We start from the raw sequence: 25,124 nt of genomic DNA on the forward strand, positions 1-25,124 counted from the left end.
TGCATAAAGAAAATTTAAAATCTTGCCTGCATTCCTGAATATCGTTACTAATTTTGAAAGGTCTTCCTCTTCAGAAATATCATGATAATACAGCTCAGCTTTCAAGCCAATTCTACTTGCACTCATTTCCTCCACCCTCGTCATCAACTTGTCTTGTCTCTTAAGGATGCAGTTTATAAACAATGCATTATTAATTTCTGTTTGTCCATCCTTTCCCTTTCCATTTTCATATAAAAATAATATGTCTTCAATTTGTAGGATTACCTGCTAGTTGCCCTAAATATCTTGACAGCCACCCATTGCTTCACCCATTGCTACAGCCTTTGCAGCCTGTAGCAAATGGAACTTTTCCTTGCAGTTGCACTTAAATACTTCCAATGTAGTTGTAAGAGTTACAGCATAAGATAACATGCTGTAAAGGCAGCTGTGTGATTTTTACTCTTACAAGCCAAAATAGGGAAATTAGTGTAGTTACTATTAGTGAATACATTATTATCACTGATTCAATAAGTTAATAACTAAGGAATTCAAATTTCAGTGTTATCCTTACAAAAAGCAACTAACTTGAAATCCACTCAATTGATCCTATCCTCTAACAGACAGGGAGAATATCAAACTGTCTAACACCTGTCAGACAGGAAAAAACACTGTATACATGAAGCATAATAGTCCTCATGATACTGTCTCCATGTTTTCATAAACAAATATGGTTTAACAGTACAGTTGAAATCATGTAGAAGGTTATCAAAAAGCTTATCACATGCATACGTCACTGTATGATTTTAACTTTAAAGTTGAATAACAAAACCATGTTTTTGAGAAAGACTGAAGTCATTTGCAGTTTGCTTCACTGTTTTGTAAGAGACACTTCATGTAATAGGCTTAAATTGGCCATATTTGGTATTCACTTGGCCCTCATGTATTTTGTCTGCATTCTGATAAAATAGCATGCTTGGAATTATGATTAGGGTGTTCATTCTTTCACACATTTTCTTAATTGTTGAAATATGTCTGAGCTACTTATATTTAAATTAAAGTATTTCCATTTGTGATTTAGTAGAGCAGCCACTACTCTACTAGAGATTATTAAGACTGATTTCTATAGAATGCCCTTTTTACTACCCATTGTTAATTATACATGCAGCTGGAAGAGAGAGTTCTGTATTGTACAGTCTTCGTAGATTAAATTCTTGGTACAAATCAGATGCAACAAGATATGTCAGAAGTTTTGTAGAATAACTGATACTTAAGAATTAGGAAGATTTTTTTTTTAACAGATAGTGGCAAAAGCTTAAAACTTAAATAATTTTTACCCTGCAAACTTTAAGGTCTAAATGAGAAGCATATCTTATAAACATGTTAAAGGCAGTGATAAAATAATCCCAGTTGACTTATTCTCCCTTATGAAGTTAGCAACATAATTAAATATACAGATTTCTTTAGATGTGTATTCAATATATAGAAAGATTTATTGCTGTATTCTGGGTCAGATTCTGTTCTCAGTCATTTCACTGTAAAAGTGAAAAAAATTAACTGAAATCATTGATTGATTAAATCACAACGTCATGGAATTTTTTTACGTCAAGGAATTTACTCCGGGTTTATACTGTATTACTGAAAACACAATTTGTTTATTGACACAAGACCCAACAGCATGAATTTGAGAAGGAGCGTTTTGCTATTTATGTGTTTTATTGTACTTTACAATGCATCTGAGGTATAACAACATGGGCTGGACAGACACTAACATTCATTTTTCCTCCATCCTGAACCATGTAACATTGATTTATATGTATTCTAATATGCTGAAACTTAAAGTGCTATTTTGGGTAATGTAGAACCCACCATTTCCTAGTTGAGAATAGAGTGGTGCCTGTAATAACAAAGCTACGTGCAGATGTGTCAGTCTGCAGGTTGAATACGCCATTTTAGGAGTTTATTCTTCTCTTGATACTTTTGAACAACATTTGTATCAGTGGGAGTTGTGGATAATTATCCAGTGGAGAATGAACACCTGTGTGCTGTTGTGTCAAAGCCATATTACAATGCTGTGACAAGGCCAAGTGACAAGGAAAGCAGAATGAGAATGGATCTGACTCTCCAAAGTGAAATTCAAAGCCTGTTTTTATGTGGTGGTTGCAATGATTGTTGTACCGGTTGTTCAAGGATTCTGGTCCTCTTGCTCAGCTGGGCAGAATGCAAAACAAGGAAATGTTCATACTTTCTGCAGCACTGGCTGAATGCATTTCAATAGGCTGGAGTGTCACTTGTGATTTATTGCCCATTTCTGTTCTTTTATGTGTTACATTTGTCATTTTTGCAGTGACAGTTTCATGTATAAAACAGTACAGTTACAAGAAAATGTTAAGAGGATACAGGAGTGCCACGGGAGCTGCTGTTTCCTTTTCTCCTTTTTTTTTTCCCCTAGTACATTACAGAGTCAAATGTCAGGTCTTCTGTAAGACAGTGCAGTCAGAGCATCTAAGATTTTAAGCATAAGTACATTTTCCACAGAGCACCTGTAGAAGAGCTCAAGTTAATAAGACCTAAGAGCTCCCCAAAATAATGCTGATAATTCACAAATGGTGAAATAACCCACAATATAAATACAGGCCCTTTCCAGCTGCAGAGAGTAGAGAACCTGAGCTGATTAGAAGTCAGTTACCAGTGGGATTCTATTAGTGATGTTAAGTACTCCACTTCATGTTTTACAGTAATAATAATTCCTTTAAGGTTTTCTGAAAATGAATTAACAGCCTGACTTTTGAATGCATTCCAAGTAACTACAGAAAAGCCAGAGGCTCTGAACCGGGTTTCAGGACCTCCTCCCATTCGGCTCCTCTTACTCTGAACAGGTAGGGTTGGAGACAGTGGGACCTTTGCAACTCTCCTTCATAAGTAGGGGAGTAGAGAAGATAAAGGGCAATGGGACATATCCACGGTTTTACTCTGGCCATTGATGCTTATGGTTGCCCAAGAAGGTATGGATTCTCCAGCTACCCTGACACCTTATTGCCAGAGCCAATGGTGTTACAGACCTGGGATAGGAATAACTGGAGAAGATTGCATGTCCTAGAAGAAAGTATCAGTCTTTTCTTACCCTTTAGGAAGGACAAGTAGCCTAATTAGGTATGTTTTGCATTGAAGCAATGGTTTTTCTTTTAGTCAGATCAGTTAAAAAGTTGGTTGCCACAGAGCTAATAGTCAGTCATTGCAGCAGTTGTATTATGTCCCTCAAATACAAAACCAGTTTGAAAATTTGAGCATTCCAGTCTGTAGCTGAGAGAAAAATATGATTCCAAGTATCAGTGTCTAATATCTCTTTCATTAAGAGAGCGAGCTGAATTTAACTTAGACCATTAAAGATGGGTCTGTATGGTTCATCCTAAAGATGGGTCCATATGGTTCATCCTAGCTTGAAAAATAATCTATTTTCTTAGTAATGTGTAATCTTAATGTCGGGATATCTGTGAGGCTGTTTGAGGTTGGACTGGGGAGAGAGGCCACTTTCCTTAATCTCATTACAGAGGGTGGAAACACAAAACCCAGTCATGAGAGTAACACTATGAATGAAATCACCAGGATAAATTATTAACAAACTGAAGGAATCTCTGCTGTCTGGATAGTACTAGTACTGTTCAGTATCACACCTAATCCAAAATATTTCAACACCAGCATGTACAGAGAAGCAAAAAACAGAAAACAAAGGAAAAATATCAGTAGGTAATTTTGGAGCGTGGCTGTGTGTCATATATTGTGTTATTTCATTTCTGTATTAAAAAAACTGTGCCTCTGATTTTTACATTCGAAGCAGAACATGTTTTGCATGTACCACAATGAAAAATTAAGGAGAGATAAGGGAAGAGAGGAAAACTCAGAGATATAATAAGTAACTAAAAAACTCCAGTGTTTCAGTGTTTCCCATCTGTAGTTATTGACTGTATTCATGAAATGCTAAACAGTTAGAATTCTAATTCCAAATAAAATGTCAGACCGCTTGTGAGTAAAATAATCTGTAGTTCTTAGAAACTGCAAATCTGATATTTGTATCACTGGAGAGTTTTAAGAAATGTGTAATGCAATATTACATAGATTACCTCTGTGTTAATGTATAGATGAACATTCTAATGTGTTACAGTTAAATAGAGTAGCGCAGTAGAGTAGTACTGCCAACTTTAATCAAGAGTTACATAACATAGTACCTTTGGCAAAATAATGTTTCAGCGATTCACTCAATTTAGATTCCTTGAAATAACTGAAATCTTAATAAATATCTAAGCTGCACTTGTCTGCTGAACACAATGCAAGCCATGACTGTAGTTATTGGTGGGTTCTAAACACCTTCTTCTTCAGACAATATATTGAAAATGTCCTTTTCTGCAGTAACGGGAGTTTGACTGCAAGAACTGATGATTTTAGAGCTCTGGGAAATGCATTCAAGTATATCTGCATTTCCAAGTCTTTATTTTTCCAAATATTGAATTTTCCTTTCCTTCTCTTAATCTGATTTTCTGTTACTGCTGACCACTAAGAAGCTTTTGTTTACATAGCAAACTCCCATGCAAATGAAACTTGAATCACAGTTTTGCATAAAAGTGAACAGAAGTTGATGTCTTATATGGTTTCAAGCTGTCAAGAGGGGAAATAGGTATTATCAGGTTCTCTTTCATCTTTTGAGTTCATATCAGAAACACAAAGGGAAACGGAGGAAAAATGGTAAATTGTCATTGTTCAAAAGCAAATGAAGTATTCTTTAAACTTCTTTGAAGCAAAATAGTTGCACTTTTTAGTGTGCTGTCATTGAATTAGACCACTTCTGGTTATGAGTAAATGTGTCAATAACTAAAAGTGAAAAGAACTGATGATAAAAATGACTGTTTAAGGCATTCTTAATAAAATAGGACAGATGAAGGTTTTCCTTTAACCCCTAAAACCTACAGGAAATATATGAGAAATGAAACGTAAATCAGTGAAAACTTTTCAGAGGAGGTCTAGTCTATTCTTGTCCCCATACTAGAGTATTAGTGCATTCAGCATTGTTGCACTCTGGACAGGTTTTTTTATTGGCAATACTGTAAACGGTTCTGACATGTGAACAAAAGAACTGGTACACTGTATCGGCACAAAGACAGATTTAGAATTCTGTGGAATTATTTTTCCTTTGTTGTGCCGATTCTCCTTTCCAGTTCCTCTAGTCAACCTTCCTGCCCGAAAACAGTGTTGGCTCTGAAAAGCTTTAAAAGAAAAAAAGTTTGTGTCTTTTTTTCCTATTTTTTTTAAATTTATCACAAATATGTTTTTATATTTCTTCATGTGTCATTATATGTATAGTTCCATTTATTTTTGAGTAGAATGGACTGTGTTATGCTTTCTTCCAAGAAAATACGTAGGTAGTGAGTAATGATAAGTAAATTCCTAGAGTGTGATTGTCTTTGAAGGATTTCTGAAGAACCCTTCATAAGGGTTACAGAGTGAAGGGAGGGTGGTAGTGGAAATCACCAGGAATGTCAGCCTCATCTATGAGCCAACGGCAGCACAGGCCAAAAAATCCGTGGATGTACATACCTGCCCTGGGGATTCCTATACTGCATCATCCTTCTGCCCCCATCCTCCTAATGGCAAAGTAACCATGCCTTCACTGACTTTCCATTGGGAACTGTTAATTAGTGTTCTACTTAAGTTCTTAGTTGACAGCAAGATCAGAAGATGGTACCTCACTCCACTACTCCACTACTTCCTACCCATAGCTTCAGGTTACTTTATTTCCATGCTGGATGTGATCCCTTGCATTCATGAATGGAAAATAAAAACAGCTGTGTTTGTCCAGGCTAAGAACATTTAGTTCTGTAGCTGAGTTTCACCCTGAGTAGGTCAGCTCCAGAAACATTACTGTGATCTGGCTTCATGTCTTCCCTGCTTGGTGAAGGCCAACTGAGTATTAGAAAACATTTTACCTCCCCTAAAGAGGGTGGAGTCCTCTTCAGGCTTCATATCCACACCTTTTCAATTTCCAGAAGATAGCTGAAATAAACTTTCAGTGATGCCTAATACTTCTTGACACATCTCAATATACTTTCAGGTGTAGATCTGGTGTTAAAAGCAGAAGGTCTCCTTAGGCAAATGTCCTTGGTGTGGGTGATGATAAATAGTCCCCTGCTTCTATAGGGATGGCCTGAAAGTGATGCTGACTTGCTTAAAAAATGCATTGTGTATGGACAGGATCAGTCTTGACTGACTGCTTTCAGTTGTTCAGAGCTTTGAGAGTTACTCTTCTACTCTGAGTACTGTTTGAGATTATGTAGAGAACCATAAAATCAAATATTTTAGGTCTAAAGGCTCCCCTTGTTGGATATTATACCTCTATGACTTCTTGTTCACAGAAGTCAGCTTTGTAGGCTGCAGTTGCACTTCCAGTGGCTGCAAGTGGGACCTCTTTCACACAGCATCAGCTGGTAACAAGCCCTATATTTCAAAGTACTGTGACACCTGAAGTTTCAGCCCTTGCTAGTGCCTCTTTCTCAGACCTCCTCATCCTTATTCAGAATGAAATGTACGTGTATACAGCTAATTTGTTTAAAGTATGTTCTCATTACTCCTCAGTCAGCCTTGGTCAGAAATTTGTTTCTTATGACATCATATTGCCCTTTGTTGTGTTTGGGTAGTCAGAGAGTAGTTTGGTAAAGTTTGGCCCATTTTCTTCTTTTCATATTAGTCAGGAGGATTTTATCTTTCACTTCAGTGGTGAGGTCTGTCTTTCAGATATGCTGCCATGACTTTTTCCTTTGTTGACATAGAAATCTGTGATCGGCACCATTGTGGCTACTTCTTTGGCCGCACATAGTGCGTACTTATAAATATGTAACAACCATTTTTTGCTCAAAAAATATTCTAAAGTGTGTGGGAGTACCCTTTAGGGGTATTTGAAAGCTTAAGGTTCCAAAGACTTAATATTTTTTTCCTTAGTAAATTATTTATTTCCAAGAAGGACATGCACCGGGTCTGTATATTTGAGACTTGTTAATAATTTCTGGTTGTGGTGTAGCTACTGAGTAATCTTTAAACATCCCTTAATGATGTCAGTGCTGTTAAAGTCTGAGGGCTTACACTTTTTTCCAGAATGAATGAGGGCTTCCAACTCCTTGGGTGCCTACTAGAGAGGAAAATTTTTATGAATTTTAATTACTTAAATTTCTTTGATTAAAAGAAAAGAGAAAAGAAGAGCTAGCAGAAAGGTTGGTTATTTTGTTACAAAGTAGCAAATAAGCTGTTTATCAAGACTTGCTTGCTTATAAGTGTTTTTTTGAAAAACACAGTCTCCAGAAAAATCCAGTCCAAAGTCTGGATTAAAATCCTGTTAAAAAATATGTGTCAAATGTGACATATGTGTAAAACTGGAAACTTTATTTGTTTTAAGCATATTTTGTAAAGAATGTTATTATTCCTGACAATCGGAAACACAGATGTTTAACCGAAAATGTCTTTCTACTCACATGCACCAACATGAATCATCCACCAGTGAGAGATACAATTCATGTGATAGTCAGTTAAATGAGTCCTATTTGTGCAGTTCTTTGTCACCTATATTTGCATTTTCCTAAAGCATATCACAAACAAAATTAATAATTCATAATTATCGTTACACAGTGGAACCTTATTTTGATAGTCCCTTACCACAGACCTAACAAGTCTGTTTCTTCCTGCATTTGAAAAATACCAAATAAAAAAATGTCCAAATCAATATGGTTGTCCTATGGAAGTACAGAAAACTTTTTTTAGGAAAAGAAAAGCCATATGTATTGTACTGATGATCATAAATTGCAAAGGAAATACTGTCCTGCTAAAGTCTAAGTGCTGCTTGTCCTTTTTCCCAGACATTAAAAAAATAGATTGGTGAGCACTAACATGTCATAGGAGGGAAAATCGGACTACATTGATTTCAACGCTTAACTCCTGTGCATAGCAAAACAGAAGCAGAACATAATCTCTGCCATGTAGAAAGAACAGTTTATACATGAGCATTTCCAAAAGAAACCAGGAATAGAAAGGAAAAAGTATTGTAAAAGGAGAAATAAACAGAACTTACTCTGAGACATTTACAAAATTAATATATTTAAGACATGGAGTAGAGAGAGCAAACTGAAAAAATACTGATCAAAACCACCTTCTGGCAGAAAGTATACCCTGCCCAACAACACTTTGTAACTTCTACCGTATGGACAGAAACCCTGCAGTTTTGAAGGAGAATGAGGAACACTGATTGGAAAGTTAACAATGAGAATGGCAAGGGAAAAGTCTCCCTTAGCTGTAGTTCTACCAGGAGTAATAAAACAAAGACTTTGTTAAGCAGAATACATGCTGGCTGGCAGATGAGGACTGAATGCCAGTCTCTTACAGTATAAACAGAATATCCAGGGTGGTAATTCATTTCATCTAGAAATCTCTATGTATTTTGGGTCTTCTCCAAGACAGTCTCAAATCCCGGCATCTGGAGTGAACTCAAAACTCAAATAAAAAGCACGTTGGACAGGCTTGTCTTTTCACAATATTGGTAATGCTGCTACAGATTTAAAAATGAGGGTACCATTTTCTGCAGCCATGAGTGAGATGAGGGTAGGAATGCTGAGGAAATTTATGAAGGAAACCACTCGGTTTGCACTACTACCCCATTCAGTTTTGCAGTTTGTGATATAAGATTGGGTTTCCTGTTGGTCATTTAACATTTATAAGAAGGACCTACCTCTGTGGAGCACCTCTTTTCCTATCAGTAACCATGTCATACAGCCCTTTATCCCAGCCCTTTACTTATGGCACGTCTGCTTTTCCTGCCTTTATGTTTATGAACTTTTATGTTGCTTCCTTCCTTGAAACACCCCAACCAACATCATCCATAAATACATTATTCTGTCTCTCAAATCCCACTTGAAGATCTGTTTCTACTGTGGTACCAACTGGAAATGCTGAGTGATACCAGCTAGCCAGAAGAGCGGGAAGGATAGAACTGTTCATTTATTTGGGTATTGTAAATGCATTTTCTTAAGGTGTTTTGCCTCCCCTTTCCACCTGTGATTTCCACATCTGCCTGTTACAGCTTAGCTCAGCTAGGCAGTATGCTTTTAGTGGTAAAGATTGCTTCACTGTGTGCCTGCACAGTTCTTAGCACAGTCAAGCTCCCAGTCTGATTTACAGCTTCTAGAGCCTACTATCATACAAATAATAGAGAGCAGTAATGATAGTAGCCTTTGTGATATGTGTTGTCCTTGGAGAGCGTGGGCAAATCCAAATTCTCTGATCTTTCAGTCTTCTTACTTTGTGGCGGGGACAACAGCATCCCAGTGATGGGTGTTCCAAGGAAGCGTCACACCTTTCTGCCTTGCTTCTGCCTTGTACCATTTTGCATGATTTCTGCCACCTAATCATAGTGCAACTGTCACACGGGGGTATAATGTTTCATTTTCCTGACTCACTCTGTGAAATAACTCAGAAGTAGGTGCTGAGACATGATAGTTGAATTGCACTGCCTGCATAAAAAAATCACAGTCTAGTTACTAACTCATAAAGTTAGTTTCAAGTTTGACTGGAAACTAGGATGATCTGAGCTAACTGTATTATTACTTTAAAGCCTTGTAAAGTTAGCCATTGCATCAGTCACTGAAACACCTGTGGATGAAATGCAGTTGGGAAAGGCTTGCAAGTGACTTATCAAGCATGTACCTTTTGAGAACTTAAAGCTGCAGAAAGGAATAAAAAAGTCAGCAACTATGGTCAGCCTTGAGTGGGAGAAATAAAATGAGACCAGTCTGCTTAATTAGTTGAAGGGATTGTTTTTTGACTCAAATAGGAGAAGAAACGTGGATTTTTAAAAGATTGCTTTAGACAAAGCAACCTACAGCTAGTTTTTAATAGTAACAGCTTTATTCTTTTGTTTGAAAGTATAACCAGCAGCTCTTAGACTTTTGAGCCAGGGTTATTTTGTTGGTCAATCTGTTCTATACAGTAGTAAGTAATTTCTAAGTACGTTTTTTGGAAGGGACTGGGACACACTGAGAAGCAAGTCCAGACTTTGTTCATTTAGAAAGAGAAAAGGAAAGAGACTTTTTATTCAGTTTGGTAGAGGCCCATTTCTTTTACTAAAGAGCATTTCCATTGGTTTTGGAAAACAAGATAATGCTTGCATCTAAGTCAAAAGAATGATATTTTGCTTGACTAGTTCAGTCAACAAATAGTCTTAGCTTCCATTTAATGAGAAATAGTTCTTCTCCAACTTTTCTATCCATAAACTACCTACTGGAGATTATGAAGTCTTGAGGTTGATCAGTAACATACTTGTGCCTTCTGAGTGAGAAAGGAAAGGGAAATTTTCCGCCCAAGGAAGTGGCAGAACTAGAATTTCTTCAAAGACAGTTGATCTTTTTTAACCCAATCTTCTAACCCATGGTGCAGAAAAAGAAATTTAACTGCACAAAGTAATTTTAGGAATTCAAAGTATACCAGACACTGAATATTACCAGCTAGAATATAATTCAGTTCTCAATCTGAAAAGAAGATAAGGTGTCATGAAGTGGCTGAACAATCACTAAATGTCAGAGAATGGGATTCTAGTATTAAGGAAAAGTTAATGGAATAGGTCTTGTGAGTAAAAATGAAGTGAAGTACTATCTTCAGGTGTTTCGTGGGTACTACTTAGAAATATTATCACTGGAGCTTGTGAAGTACTGAACGAAATGGGACCCATGAGGAAAAGTCATAAATCAGGCTAGCTGAATGTCATTCTTCCTAAGTGAAGGAAAAAAGATATTTCACATTTTAAATGCTGCTGTAGAGAGAACCACAAAGAATGGGAAAGAAATAAGTAGAAGGGAAATTAGAATTGCTTAGATTAATTAGAAAAGTAAATATCTAAATGTGTAGAACTAAACAATGTTACTGTCTTCCACTTTATTCAGTGCAGGAAGCCTGGGGAAATACTTTGCTGGATTTTGTGGCACCTTAGGGTTTATCTATAACTGTATCTCTGTTTTTCACTTCTGGCAGGAAGCACTCTGGTTTGTTTTCATTAAGTAAAGACTTTCCAAAGTCAGCACCTTAATCCTTTTTAAACTGGCAGGAAACATTTCCTTGTCCTTTCATTTTCTAAGCAGCTCCCTTGAGCTGTCCTGCACTCGCTGCTCTTTACTGACCTATTGTCTTTCTAGAGGTGCACCACAGTGTATGTGTCAATTTGGCCTTGATTATTCTGGCTCCACTAGCCCAGACAGTCTCAGTAAGAAAAGAGAAGTGAGATTATTTTGCAAGGTTTAAAGTCAGTCTTCTGTATGCAAGGGTAGAATCAAAACCGTAAAAGTAAGACAAATAAAAGAAATCCAAATAAGTAATTAGGTCCAGTGTTGTGAAAGAGATGCATAGCTCAGCTGTTGGTATCAATATGCATTGCTGTAATTAAAAACAGATATTTTACTGGAGATACAGGATTAGTATTGTAGCAATGTATCCTTAAAGGCTCTAGGGTGATCAAGGAAATTAAAAATTACTGTGTTAGAAAAAGTGGTTGAAACAATAAAAATAAATAAACCACCAAGACTGTAGCATCATGATACAATAGTGCATAGGTGATAACACTGTTTCTGTAACAAAAGGTGACATTTGACTCAATTTTTTTAGCATATGTCAGTACAGCAGAGTAAAAGAGAAACTACAGCATCTTTTTTTAGACTTACAACAGTACTTTTCCCAATCTCTCTTGAAAACGTACAAATAAAACTCAATGCACAAATTGACATTGCAGTTTATCATGAGGCAGAATGAATTTCAGAACTACTGCCCCTAGCTACCTCGATCCCCTTAGGCACAGCCCATCCTTCTCTCCATGGTGCCAATGGAATTGCCCGGGTGGCTATAGTTTTAAAGTCAGTTAAGAAGTAATTATGAGTTGAGAGGCAAATATCACCCTGCAACAACATCTCCCTATCAGACAGAAACCAGAGAGAAGTAAAATGACACTGCTTATCATAGCTAATGCACTTTAGTATTTAATATTAAATGCAGTACAGTCTGTTTATTAAATGTGTGGAAGAGTCACTGTTGGGGCAGCATCTCTTGATTATGATGCCAAATGATATGGGTTAGCAGGATTCACACAGGACTGTGAAGAATTTCAGCAGGACAAAAGTAAACTGAATGAAGAGGTAATACAAACTCGAATTGCAGTCTTGATAAATGCTATGTAGGGTTCACCAGAGTTAAATTTAAATGACTTCTAATTTATAAAGGGTTCAAAACTGAGCACTGCACTGAAGAAAGGGATGCATGTTTCATTGTAAACAATGCACTGGCGACGTGTTTAATGTCCATCTGATGTTGAAATAAAACCATTCAGAATGCTAAGGGGGATAAAGAGTAGGTTTGAGGTATGTTAAAAGAATAAGCAGTATTAAGTAAAATGAGGAAAGTTAATCCCAAATTTCTGATATCAAAAGACTCAAGGGATGTTCAAGAAAGGTGAAAGGTGGCAAATTTGGTTTGTTTACCCAAGTAGATTTTGGAAACCACTGACACCAAGAAAGGAGCAACATTCTGTCAGAGAATGGATGAGTTACTGAATGGAAATAAAGGAGAATTGAGATAATCCCAGTATTTGCGGGGTTTATAATAATAATCAGTGATAGGAGTTTTTAAAAGGCTTGTCAAACATCATGTTTCCAGTTTAAGACGTTCTCTATTCTGAGTCAGGCTGAATCCATTAGAGTGAGAAACTCTATGCTGTTTTTAATTTGGAGTGACATTACATGTCTTTTCATAGAAAATTGGGATGATCCTTCAATTGGATAATCAATAGATGATTATACATGGGAGTTTGAGTATCCTGATTCACTGTTTGCCAAGTTCAGCTCAACAGCTCCTTTTTGCATGAAAATGGTCTAGACGTCTACTGCACTTCTGAGTGCTGTGAAGATTACAGCAATATAGAGTTTAACAAAATTATTTATATATTTATGTATTATATATATAAAATATATATATTTATATATGATTTATTAACAAATTTATTTATATATGATACAGGAAAATAAAAATAGAACTGTTTATATTGGAATTTTAAGCATCTGTATTGAAGAAAATAAAGAGCCAGATTTTGTTATCTTTATTCATACAAAGTCAGGATTCTGCTAATTTGTAACAGTATGTGTGTATTTCTGTTAAACTAATACTCTGTTGGGACTGGGCACAGAGAGAGGCAGCCAGTCTTCTTCTCTGATTTAGCACTTGTTGTAAGTACTGTGGCCAGAATTTTCCGAAGAACCTGGTTCCTGCAGTTAGCTTTAGATATGTTTCGATTTATGGTTATCACTTTTCTGGCAAGTTTTCCTGGCATTCCTCCTAGCAAGGAGTTTTGAAGATGTAGTCCAAAAGTGTAGCTGTGGGCACTCAGAAGTGCTCTCCATCTTAAAATATCCTAGTTAGAACTGAGAAGAGACATTGAAAATGTTTTCATTGTACTTTTCAGAAAATATCTCTGCATGTAAATTGATCATTAATTTGCTTTCTCTACAGAAAAAGGAAATAAAGAAACAAGTAAAATATAGTTGGTGCTTTCAAAATCCTCTCTGAAAGAGCAGATCTTATCTCAGACAGCAAGATAAGAATGTGGTCTTAAAATATTACACTTTACTTAGGCTTTACTCTTCCTTCTCCCTTCCCAAAAAAAGCCACGGCAGGAAAGGGATTCATAAATCTCTGTGTCCATTTTATGGCATGGTGCCTCAAATGATGAATGCTGTCACGTTTTGATTAAAAAAAAAATGGAAGTCCATAAAAAAAAATAAAATCAGCTTAGTGAATTGAATGTTGCTTCCTTAATGTTTTTCATCCTGAACTCATTTAGCAGGGGAAATGGATATTTCATCAGACATGGATTTGACGTTCCATCACATTATACAGTAAACAGTACAAACGATGTTATTTTCTTTAAATGGAGAAGCTGGAAGAGCTAAGACAGTAGCTGCTGTAAGGCACTGGTTATCTCATTTAAACAGATATTAAACGTAGGTGCCAGTGGTGTGATCATCAGCTGCTTCCCACTTTGTGAATAAATTGCTTAGAAGGAGTCTTTTTTCCTACCAGATGTGACCTAGATTTAGATTTCCAAAGGCAAAAAAAAAGTCTATTGTGTAAAAAACAATTGCGGGTAAAATGCATGGTAAATGAGCTTATCTCACTTTTCCAGGTGTTTAAGCTAATATGTTATGGAATTACAGCTTCATTTATGAAAAATAATTGAGGAAAATGTTCCAGCAAATAAAATTTGGATAAAGGCTTAGTATGGTTATTGTATTGTTAGCAAGTTTCTAAATGGCGGAAAGAAAAGGGAGCCAGCACAGATAATAAAAATATAGAAATTTGTGAATCTGTGAAGAGGCTCCTGTAAAAGGGTCTGGCAGTGGTATCCACCTGTGTTGTGGTCTTGCAAAATGTCTTGGAATAATATAAAGAATTCTATTCCCGACAATGCATATGAAAGCAGGACTTTTTCTTAAAAGACCAAGTATTGATATCTGTTGGCCCTGGATAAGACTAATAATACTGGTAGGTTAAGTATACAAACATCAAAAGAATAACACCTTTATTCTTTTTCTTTTTCCTCTTTCTCTTTTAATGATTCTATAGGGGCTGCCACTCGAAAACCGGACCCAGAGCCTGAGAAACAGACCGACCATACTGTTAAAATTGCTGGAGTCATTGCAGGCATCTTGCTGTTCGTCATTATATTTCTGGGGGTTGTGCTGGTAATGAAGAAAAGGTGAGCAATGAGTGGATGTTTTCCATGTACACAGTCATATTGCATCTCCTACGGCAGTTCTCAATTTGATAATGGTAGAAGTGTCCAGTCACCTTCATGTCCACAGAGAATTAATGTTTCTCTCTTTGTTTTACATATATATATATATATACACACACATATATATATATGTGTATACCAACTCGAGGTTAATGATTCTAGCATTTTTTATATCAGTACTGCATGATGAGCTCTAATAATAGAAGAATATCTCTGTCCTGTAAGTGTGAGTCTCCACCCTATTCAACAGAACAGCTGAAAGTTAGATGTAGTTTCATTCTTTCATGTAAAAGAAATTCTTAGTCAAACAGGAACTAGAGCTAAGGTAGTTTGTGCTAGGAATGGGGAGTATATTGTTCTGCATAAACTTCATTCTGTGAAAACAAAAATGTTACAGTGGTGCTGAATGCTGGTTCAAAACACACATTGAGATTGTTTTGTTTTGAATATCATTTGAAAACTGCTACATTATTAGAAGCATGAGGCTTTTAAAACTGTTTTCCTTTCTCAATACTGTAAAAGGAAAAATAGTAATGGGAAAAATATCTCGTATCTAGGGAGGAGGCATAGATAAGAAAAAGACCCCCATGTGATCTTAGAAGCTAAGTCTAGATTGGGAGAAATTAATTAGCAAATAGAATTAAGGTTTTAGGTTGTATCCTGAGCAATGTGAGATTTGCAGCTGTCAGAGGTGGGATTGGGAGTGTGCAGGTGCTGTGTAAAGGCGCTGAGTCACAAATTCTCCTTCCACTTCTGCCACAGTCTCTTTATTGTCCCATAACCCCTCACCTCCTTGCTATGCACTTTGTATTATCCCCTTTTCTTCCTTTGAGAGCAATCCTGGCCTGATTTTACTCATTCCAACACTGTGTGATTTAATTGTATGTTAACTAGTTTGGCAGGTCTGAGATAGTCCAAACCCCTGAGCTGCCTGAATTTCTTCCAGAATTTGAACAGTGGAGGTGCACAGCAAAGGAGGCAGCTGTCTGACAGTGCCTCAGGGCAGGCAACAGAAGTAGCTGCTTTTCAGTCTCCTTGAAGACAGAAGCAGGGCCATGAGTTAGAAGGGCTCTGTGAAGAGAAATGTGAGCTGTGACCAGGGCTGGGGGCTAGGTCGTGACAAGAGGTAGGTAAAGCAGTCTAAAACTGCCACACAGAAGAGCCTGAGACTTAAGCACCAGGGCAGGTCAGACTGGGGCAATGAAACTGACCCAGTAACCAAATCTGCTCAATAAAGTACGGTGTATCAGGGTTTTGTTCTGACTTTGCAGTACTTTTTTCTTCCCACTCTGATTTCTTGCATCATTCATACCTTCAGTTTGAGCAGTTGAACTCCCAAACTCCTCCCTAGGGCCAGACACAGAACTTGGCATGCAGGAAGGAAGGCTTCTTGCATTGTCTGGCCAATACTTCCTGACCAGCATTCATCATTCTCTCTCTTCCAGTTCTGAGCCTCTCCTTAAGTGTTTCTGCCAAAGGTAGAATGTGTTCACCCAAGGGAGACAAGTTCTTAATTTTGAAGGGAGAGCATTGCAAAATGATACAAATAGTTTCAAAGTGAATAAGGTGTCAGGGTCTCTGGCTAAATGGATGCTATGCCAGCTCCTGCTTCATTCTCTAGAGAAAAACTCTTTGATAATCTAATTGTTAGAGGCGGGAGGTCTCAGATCCTAAGTGTTTACATTAATGCAGAAGGATACTTCATTCCTTCTGTCTACCACAGCAGAGTAATTACTATTCATAGCAATTCTGTTGCTAGAAGAAAAGTGTATTATGTGAGCTTCTTTGGGGTTTTGAATAAATCTGCTTGTGACAGAGATGAAACTATTGAAAGTAAAAGTTCAGGAACTCTGTTACGAAATACATACAGTTTCATTGTGTAGTACAGAAATAACGATACCAATAACACAAACATATCCCAGAATGATGCTGCAGTCTTGAGTGAAACAAACTGAAATGAGTTGAAGTGAATATTAAAAAGTAAGAATGGTTCATTTGTGTAACAGGATGTGACCAGGGGTAAATGAGAGTTTCAGGAGGTGGGTATATTGTGACCCAGGCCTCTAAAGCATCTGCTGTAGCATAGAAGATCTTGAATACGATCACACTCATGACTTAAGCAAAAGATGAACTGATTATTCAGTAGATTGTTATTGGTGCATTAATTCACTAGGCTGCTGAGAGGCCTTGTGGTTTCACCTTGGTTCAGTTACTGTGTATACATTATGCATTTGCAGAAAATGTATAAATCATAACACAAGCTTAGTATAACTATAGTGGTTTTGCAGTTTTATGATACTTAAGGTGCTACTTTGGGAAACAATCTTATCAAGTTAGTGGGTTGTTTGACTACTGCACTTGATCATTTTATTTCATTTACTTTATCAGGAGCTTTACTGGCGTAAAGATCTGAGTAAAAAATAAAATAACACCTTGTAATTCCGTGTCGCCTTTCCTCTGAGAACCACTTTGTTCTCTGCACTGTTATGTGCGGACTCACTGGGCAACAGTGCTAGGTTTCACCACAGTGAGCTACATGTTCTGAAACTTGTCTTACTTGGAATTGGCTTCAGCAGTATCCCATTCACATTCCATTATTCCAAGGCATATCCCAAGGCATGTACTTCGTGTTATTCTTTCTTTCACAGAAAAGATTCTTGTAGACTTGATCTCCAAATCACACTAGTAGATTAAATTTACTCTGTCTCTGGGGCTTCACAGTGCTTAATTAACTTAATTTCAAACCATTTCTTTCCCTTATCAAGAGATCTGAAAAACAGTTTTACTTAAGTGATAACTATGATTTTGTCCAATGCATTCCTTTAATAGCCACCTCATTTTACTCAACAACCATTCTTTGCTTGGTTGTTGCCATGCACCACAGATTATTACAGACCAGTCTCTTGAACTTTCAGTTCAGTAGCCAGGTAGAAGAAGACCAATATTCAAAGCAGTTTTCAGTGCCGCACAGACGTGCTTTGGATATGATGGCCACTATCAAAGCAGTAGGTAGAGAAGTTCTGCAAATATCAATAGTCATTAAGCAGCATTATTAGTTTCACTGTATAGTGGTCTTCTGAAGTAGTTATAAACCAGATCACAGAGAGATTAGCTGGCCTAGTGATTCAGTGTGTGGTATGGAGTCACTAGTGAGGGTAGAAACATCATGGACACATTTTCTGTATGGACACTCAGGCTGTAATTGAAGTAAACCAAATCTGTAAACTTGTCACCTGGGTCAGGGGAAGACTTAGTGCTTTCCTATTTTTCTCTTCACTTGGTTGTTCAGAGTTCTTTATCTATTCTGTTCTATCTTTTCTTTATCCATTCGCATTCCTGCATAAAGGTGTCATGTAACATAGCCTAGGAACCTGCAAGCTATTCCTATACCAAAAGGGTAATACCAATGCAGTGATTCTTCTCTGAAGTCAGAATAATGCCAATAAGCTTTCCTTCCTCAGCTGTGCTCTGTGTCTCCCATATAAGAGTTAACACAAAATCAGATGAGAACAATACATGTGTTTCCACAATATTGATCCACAATAAAGTGAATTTGGAATCTCATCCTCAATATTAAATCTCACTTGAGGCCCTTGATTTCTTCCAGTCTTTGATATACCTGCATAGGACTTTATAAAAAAAATAAAAAATAAAGAATGCAGCAAGTTGCCCTTTTGATCAACTTTTAAGTGGAGCAGTGAAAATGAGAATACTGTTCCCACAGCTTTGGAAAAGCAATAGCAATTAAATCAAGACTTGCATAAATTAGACACTTACAGCTTTTTCTCCTTTCATTTTTTTCTTTACCTTTGTATTCTATATAAGTTAAGTTTAAAAAAATGCATAAGTGAATAAGCTGTGGGTCCAACATTTGCTTAAAAGCGTATATGTCTTTGGGGCAGCTGTTTCTTTCAGGGCTGCCATCTTCTTGCTGCAGTGGGAGTGCAGTAAGGAAGCTGTTATTAAAATTTTGTTACATTGGCTTCTGCTTCCGTTGTAGAATGGAGTTTTTCTGATCATCACATTTCTCCATAAAAAGGTTACTTTGTTTTGCCTGTCTTTAGTTTCTGTTTTCAGCTGTCTCTATGTCTGAGCCTTCCAGTATTTTCTAATATATGTAGTTGTGGCATCTGTTTAAGTCAGAGACCCTGGTTCTTGGCAGTGGATAAGCAAGGCTTTTGCTCTCAGTGGAGCTGTGCTGGGAATGCATTGTTCCCATTCCCTGGTAGCATATCAGGCTGTTCAGTTATACATACACCTTTGCCAACAATTTCAAGCAGTTAGGATAGAAATTGAAGAAAATAAGGCTGAAGGAAAATTCCAGCCTCCTCTCCCTGAACCTTATTTTTCCCTCTAGGCCAACTACAAAAGAGAGGTAATGAAAGAAAACACTGTGGTAATGACACAGTTCCAGAAGTTTCTCTTCCAATGGGATAATCCTCCTGCAGCCAGCAGTGCTGATTTTGGTAAATTTTATAGTGGGGCCTTGTTCTACAAATGGTATTCATGAAATTAATTTATGTCTTCAGTCCTAAAGGATATAAAAATGCTTTATATTGCCACTATATGCAGAAACAGTTTGTTGATATAAAATAACCTGACTACTGAGAAGTGACTGAAGAGCCATGCTCATAAGAAAATTTGGCCTAGATTAGCCAGAATCTTTGCATCAGTCTTTTTAACAGAAAAAGGCTTTTCATGCATAGACAAAGACTTAAGTTCGTATTCATTATGTAGAAAGTAAAATAAAACTTGTCCATATTTATTAAAAAAGCTAAATCCATTCACTTACGAAAGGTGCTTTAGCATGAGGCCTGAGGACTTACAAGTGTAAAACTTTCTGGTTTTGTAGGATTTTGATTCGTTCTTTTTACCTGTTTCTTTCAGTGTACAGTATTCTTGATAGTCAAAAAACACAGTGCTCTTTTTCAAGGACTTTTACATGGAAAATCTCACAACTGTAGCAATACAAAAATAACTGGAGCTTGAGACTTCCAATGTTTCTCATCTTACACAGATTCTTAATGGAACATTTACACAATTAAAGCTCCTGGATTTTCAGCATTTTTTTCATAAGGAATAATTTATCTCCATTACATATCTGGCAGAATTCTGCATACAAGTACCATCAGTGCTTCAGTGATTAATTGTATTTATTGTTGTTTCTCAAATTATTATACATCTTTTAGAAGTAGGAGAATATCTGTACTAATTACATTAAATCTCTCTCATGGCAACATATGGCAAGAAACAGGGTTGGCAGTGTTGTGAGATTCTAAATCAAAGTGAGGGAATAAGTAATTTTGAAAAGAAAGGCAGGGGGAATTATAATTATGACTGAACCAGAAAACAACCCTTTGCTAATAGCACAGGTAAGTGGATCTGCTTTCACAGGACTTGATCCTCTGCTCCTTACTGAATGCAATGGGGTATGTTCTGGTGGAAGAAGCATGTAACTGTTTTGCAGCTTGCCCCTTACTCTATTCTTAGATATCTTTCAAAACTCAACTTTAACAGGTATGCATTTTCCAGATGTGCCACGTGATTAAATATTCAGTATGTAGCCTCTTGTGTTTGAACAATACTGTTTGCATCAGAAAAATGGGAATAAAAACTGGGAAATATTTCTAACGGCATCTTCACACAAGGAAGATGAGAGAGAAAATTTGATGAAAGCCTAGTTTTCAAAGAGATGCCTGAAGCATGTAGCCAGAGGCAAGTTAACGTTAGTTATAGTCCTTTGCAAGGCCTGTTTACATGTTTCCTCTCTAGTCAAAGGGCTGTATGCATGTGCTCTAAAAATTACAAATGCCTACATGGTTCCTTTCAGTCTTTTATCTTACCAACATGTGAATGCTACTTGACATTATGCTCAGAGATGTTTTAAGATCTCCAGCTTTTTTTTTAATTGCAGTCAATATATGGAAATCATTTAGGTTGAAACTTGTCCCTTTTGGAGAGCTGCAGTCCTGCTTGTAGCGGGCTTATAACTGAGGGAGGAAAAGATGTAAAGCAGAAGAGCATAGCTAGGGGCTTCTATACTTTGTGCTCACACAGAGCATGTCTGGGTAGAGGATCTGGCTGTGCAAGACATTGTGCAAGACTGACTGAGCCCATATTCCTCAAACTGGTGGTGGAAGGTCTCTAAAGTTGTTTGTTGTGACATTCACATGGGCAGAAATAATGTGAATACAGGATTAGTTCTCATTTTTATCTCTTCCACATGGGGAAATACCACCCATGTAATTTTAGCCAGCAAAGAAAGCCTTTTTATTTGCATGACAATAAGTATCTTTTTCTTCCAAATTTAAAAGGCTGTTAAAAAGCTGAGATATTAAAAAAGCCGTGGCCATTGATTTTTCTGCTCTGGAAAAAAGTTCAAGTCCTGTCAATGGCAGAACTGATTTCTTTAGGTAAAGAAAGGGATAGCCTAAGATTCTACAGTGCTGTGACAGGAAGGGAAGCTACTTCATATGTGTTCTGAAATTCTGTATTGCTAACCTTGTAACACCATGATAGAAGTTCCATATCCTTATTCCTAATGCAGCTGAGGTGTAATCAGAGGTGTTTTAGCACTTTAATTGGGAGTGTTTGTGTGTAGTATATGCAGATATAAATAAACATTAAATACCTAACATTACTTAGTAGGTGTACTTTAAGATGGTTTGATTTAACAGTTGGAGATGCATTATATACTGTATTGCTCAAAATTTTATGAAGATTGGATATGTCATCTGTCTATTCCAGGCACATTGCATGATATACTCAGATATGCATTCTTGCTACCTTTCATTTGTGTCACCAGTTCAGGTCTCAGTTTCATCTTGGTTTTTCATACATTAATATTTGACTTTTCTTTCCTTCCATTTCATCTTTTCCACCACTGCCTAATCCTTCCACCATCATGGCAGAAGAAGCTATCACTCCTACACTTATTACCTGTAAGTAACTTCTTTGTCATCAGAGACACACTTTCTGCCATGTTGTTCCATGCCTAAGTAGTGAATGCTAATATTGAAAGTTCCTGTATAAAAACATACTTTGTAAAAGTTTTACCAAGATAAAAACAACATGGTCAATTATGTAATGAAATATTTAGCTTTTAGCTTTATAACAGTTTCTTATGCCTCGTACTGTGCATTGGAGTCCTTTGAATATCATTATGTAACAAATTTTCTTAATTGAGAAGTAGTAGGTATAAATACCACTACCATGTCAATGAGACATTTTCGTGCTTAAATAACTATTTTCAGAATTTATTTAGCAGTTTCTTTCTTATTTGTTCTGTTGAAAATATAGCATTGGTTAGACATGTACAAGCATTTCCATTTGTTGCTGTGTACATATTACTACTTTTTCATGAATAATGATAATGCATAAACATCATGAGTTACCATTTCTGAAGTGAATTTCAAAGGAGTGAGCACTAAAAAATGAGGGCAGGATGAAGCATAACTTTCAGTAAGTAACAACCTTTTGTTTTGATACAGTCCTTAGTAATAGCATTATATGCTTCTTTATTTACCCAAAGCCTTCATTTCATTCCCTGCTACCAGGTGATGAATGAGAAGGGTCCTTCTGTGAATTTAGCAAATCCCTTTCTGCAGCTATTCACCTTTACTTGCTTTCCAGGTGCAAGGAGTACTTAATAGTTTTTGCGTTAACAAAAATTAGAGGTCTTGCTTAGTTGCAAAATGAGACTCATTTAATCTTGTTTAATCTCGTTGGCCAGCGGCAAAAATCAGCTGTCCAGTAGATACCTGTTTTCTCTAAACCTCAGATTTAAAAGTCATGGGAACCTATGAGATATTTTTATGTAGTTAGAGAAGTTTGGATGTTACTTGCATGAGACAAATATTAGTACTTGTTTTCAAGTACATATGGTAGTAGCACTCTCTTGAAAGGAACACATTTCAGTAATGTTTTTATTTAAAAGCAATATGAAGTTTCTCATGTTCCTTTCTAGTTGCTCTTCGAACTTTTGAAACATATTTTTTCAATTGATATTTTGAAAAAGGATCAAAAATTCATTTATAGGATTTATGGAAAAATTAGTAAATATTTTCTAGCTTGAAAACTTGGTAAGCAGAACCATGCTTTCAATGAATGAAAGCAACTGAAATTTAAACCTCTTAGTTGAAATTCCCTAAGACTTCTGAATATATTGAAAGTGTTCATTTGCTTGGTAATGCAGATTTCATGTTACATTATTTTGACACTCTACATGTAGTGCAATTTTTAAAACTGTTCTTTAAAGCAGTGTATAAATATGAAGGTCAGAAAAAATTATCTCTGCCACAGATACAGTGTTTCAAAATTTATTTCTGTTCCAGAGATAAAAAGACCATATCTTCATAGGCATTAAAAAATAAATTCCGTTTGGGATCATTTAAATGTAGTTCTTTAAAATGTCAAAAGAATGTAATACAGTAAGTCATATAGTATGTTGTTACCATAATAAGTAAATATATTTAAATAAATATTTTAATATGATTCATGTCTCAAGGCTAAGTCAAAAACAAAATTGAAACAAATGGAACATTAAATGAAACACTGTTTCATTATTCAAAGAAATTGTATTATATATTTTTTCTCTTTTTCCACTGACAGAGGAAAATATGTAAATTGAAATGGGTTTTTTAAGTTTTACAAACATGTTTAGTCCCCAGTTTTGAAATCATAGAGACTGTTAACAGTGGATGGAGGAGAGTGTCTCTGGATTATTTGAAATACTCTCCCAGTGGCTTCAAGAAAAGATCTGTCTTTTTGTTAGGGTGATACAAATGCAGTAACTTTGTAGCTGGGTCCACTAAGTCTTCCAAAAGAAATTGTGGGATCTTGACCTTGTATTCTTTTGTTCCCTGTCTGGCAAAAGAAGCAAAGTCAGAGCCCTAAAAAGAGCAGTCAAAATTGTCTGTCAGTAGGAGGAAGTATTTTGGACCAAATTCTCCACCTGTTTACACACTATGCAATTTCACTGAAATTGATGGAAATCTTAGATGAATGCAGAATTCATTACAGTTTTATTTTTAGCTGAGAAAGTTGGTATGGATTATAAAATGTTATATATTTTGAGAAACATGATTTCAAGTACTCTACCATTGCTAATTTACCACTTCTATACTGAGTATCATATTCAAATTTACTGATTAGTCATTGTAAATGCAAGCTGTAACATCCAAGCAAGCATCTATGCACTGAAATAGTTACTATTGTCTTGTGTGCTGCTTTCCTTGTGTGCTGTGGGCTCCTTTTCCCTGCAATCTCTGCCACTTCTAGATCCATCCTAAATTAAAATTAAAAAAGAAAAAATTGGCAGATGCCAGGAGCTGCTGATGAATCATCAGAGGTGGACCTACAGCTGTGCATATTTGGCAGAGAATTATTTCTATTTTATCTTATGTTTACTAGTTAGCCAATCAAGAGACATTAGAGAAAAGAAGTTGAGTGCTGCTATTGAGAATTCTTTTTAATGGGCTTAAGTGGCTCTGCCAGTTTTTCCTCCCACTCTTGCGTTCCTGAAAACTGGTGCATTTTTTACCTTTCACCTCAGTCAGGCAGCAGATTTTTTTTTGTCTGGCTGTAGTTAGTCCTCTATAAGTTCTTTTGTTCTTAAAATTTGAGCAAATTTGATAGTGCTCATTAACTCTGCAGCAGGTCTTTTGACTTGGCAGTCGATTCCAGGTGGGAAAAAAGAAGAATGGTGATAGCGTCATTAGTTATACTTGGAACAACTGGTGTTCCCAGCATGGCAGGCAGCATTGGTATGACTGCTTACTCCTGACACATTTTCTGATGGCAAAAGTGCGGGCTGAAGAGAGGAAAATGCGTTCTTTTTCCTTTTTTTGTAATTATGGTTAAATGAACTAGGCAAGCCTGTTGTTAAGGTGACAACAAGTACCATTGTGGTGAATGTTGGCCTTTAACTTTTATATTCAAGATTTTAATTTTTATAAAGATTCTGTCCTTGGAGATCATTATTCATTAGGCAGGAGCTAACAGCTAGATTCATGCAGATTCAAATATCAGACAAAGTGAGTGCTTGGACCGCTGGAGTTTACTCGAGGCTTCGTTATATGTCTGTGAGTAGGACGTACACCAAATTAAAATACAAAGTTGTGAAGGCAGCTTTTGGTGCTGTTCCTCAGTTTAAGCTTGATATCAAAATTGTAAGTCGTGATTATTATTGAAATTAAGTACTTATGCAACAACAGGGCTGCACAGCAGTTAAGTGCATAATTTTATTTCTATAGGAGACAATTATTGCCTAGTATTCTTATACAATCCTAAT

At 36.5% G+C, this 25,124-nt stretch overlaps 1 protein-coding gene across 11 annotated transcripts in view; it reads left to right on the forward strand.

Moving 5' to 3' along the window:
• The window catches only part of PTPRM (protein tyrosine phosphatase receptor type M), a 457,694-nt gene that overhangs the window by 286,284 nt on the left and 146,286 nt on the right, over positions 1–25,124 (forward strand). For 6 of the 11 annotated variants that reach the window (XM_032690795.1, XM_032690814.1, XM_032690824.1 and 3 more), the window contains one exon: positions 14,662–14,794. In XM_032690795.1, the coding sequence (XP_032546686.1) occupies positions 14,662–14,794 (133 nt within the window). Of the gene's footprint in view, positions 1–14,661; positions 14,795–21,744; positions 21,775–25,124 lie in introns of all 11 variants that reach the window. The other 5 variants (XM_032690775.1, XM_032690785.1, XM_032690804.1 and 2 more) reach the window with 1 other exon arrangement.

The sequence above is a fragment of the Chiroxiphia lanceolata genome, chromosome 1 (genome assembly GCF_009829145.1).
Source record: "Chiroxiphia lanceolata isolate bChiLan1 chromosome 1, bChiLan1.pri, whole genome shotgun sequence".
Taxonomy (NCBI): domain Eukaryota; kingdom Metazoa; phylum Chordata; class Aves; order Passeriformes; family Pipridae; genus Chiroxiphia; species Chiroxiphia lanceolata.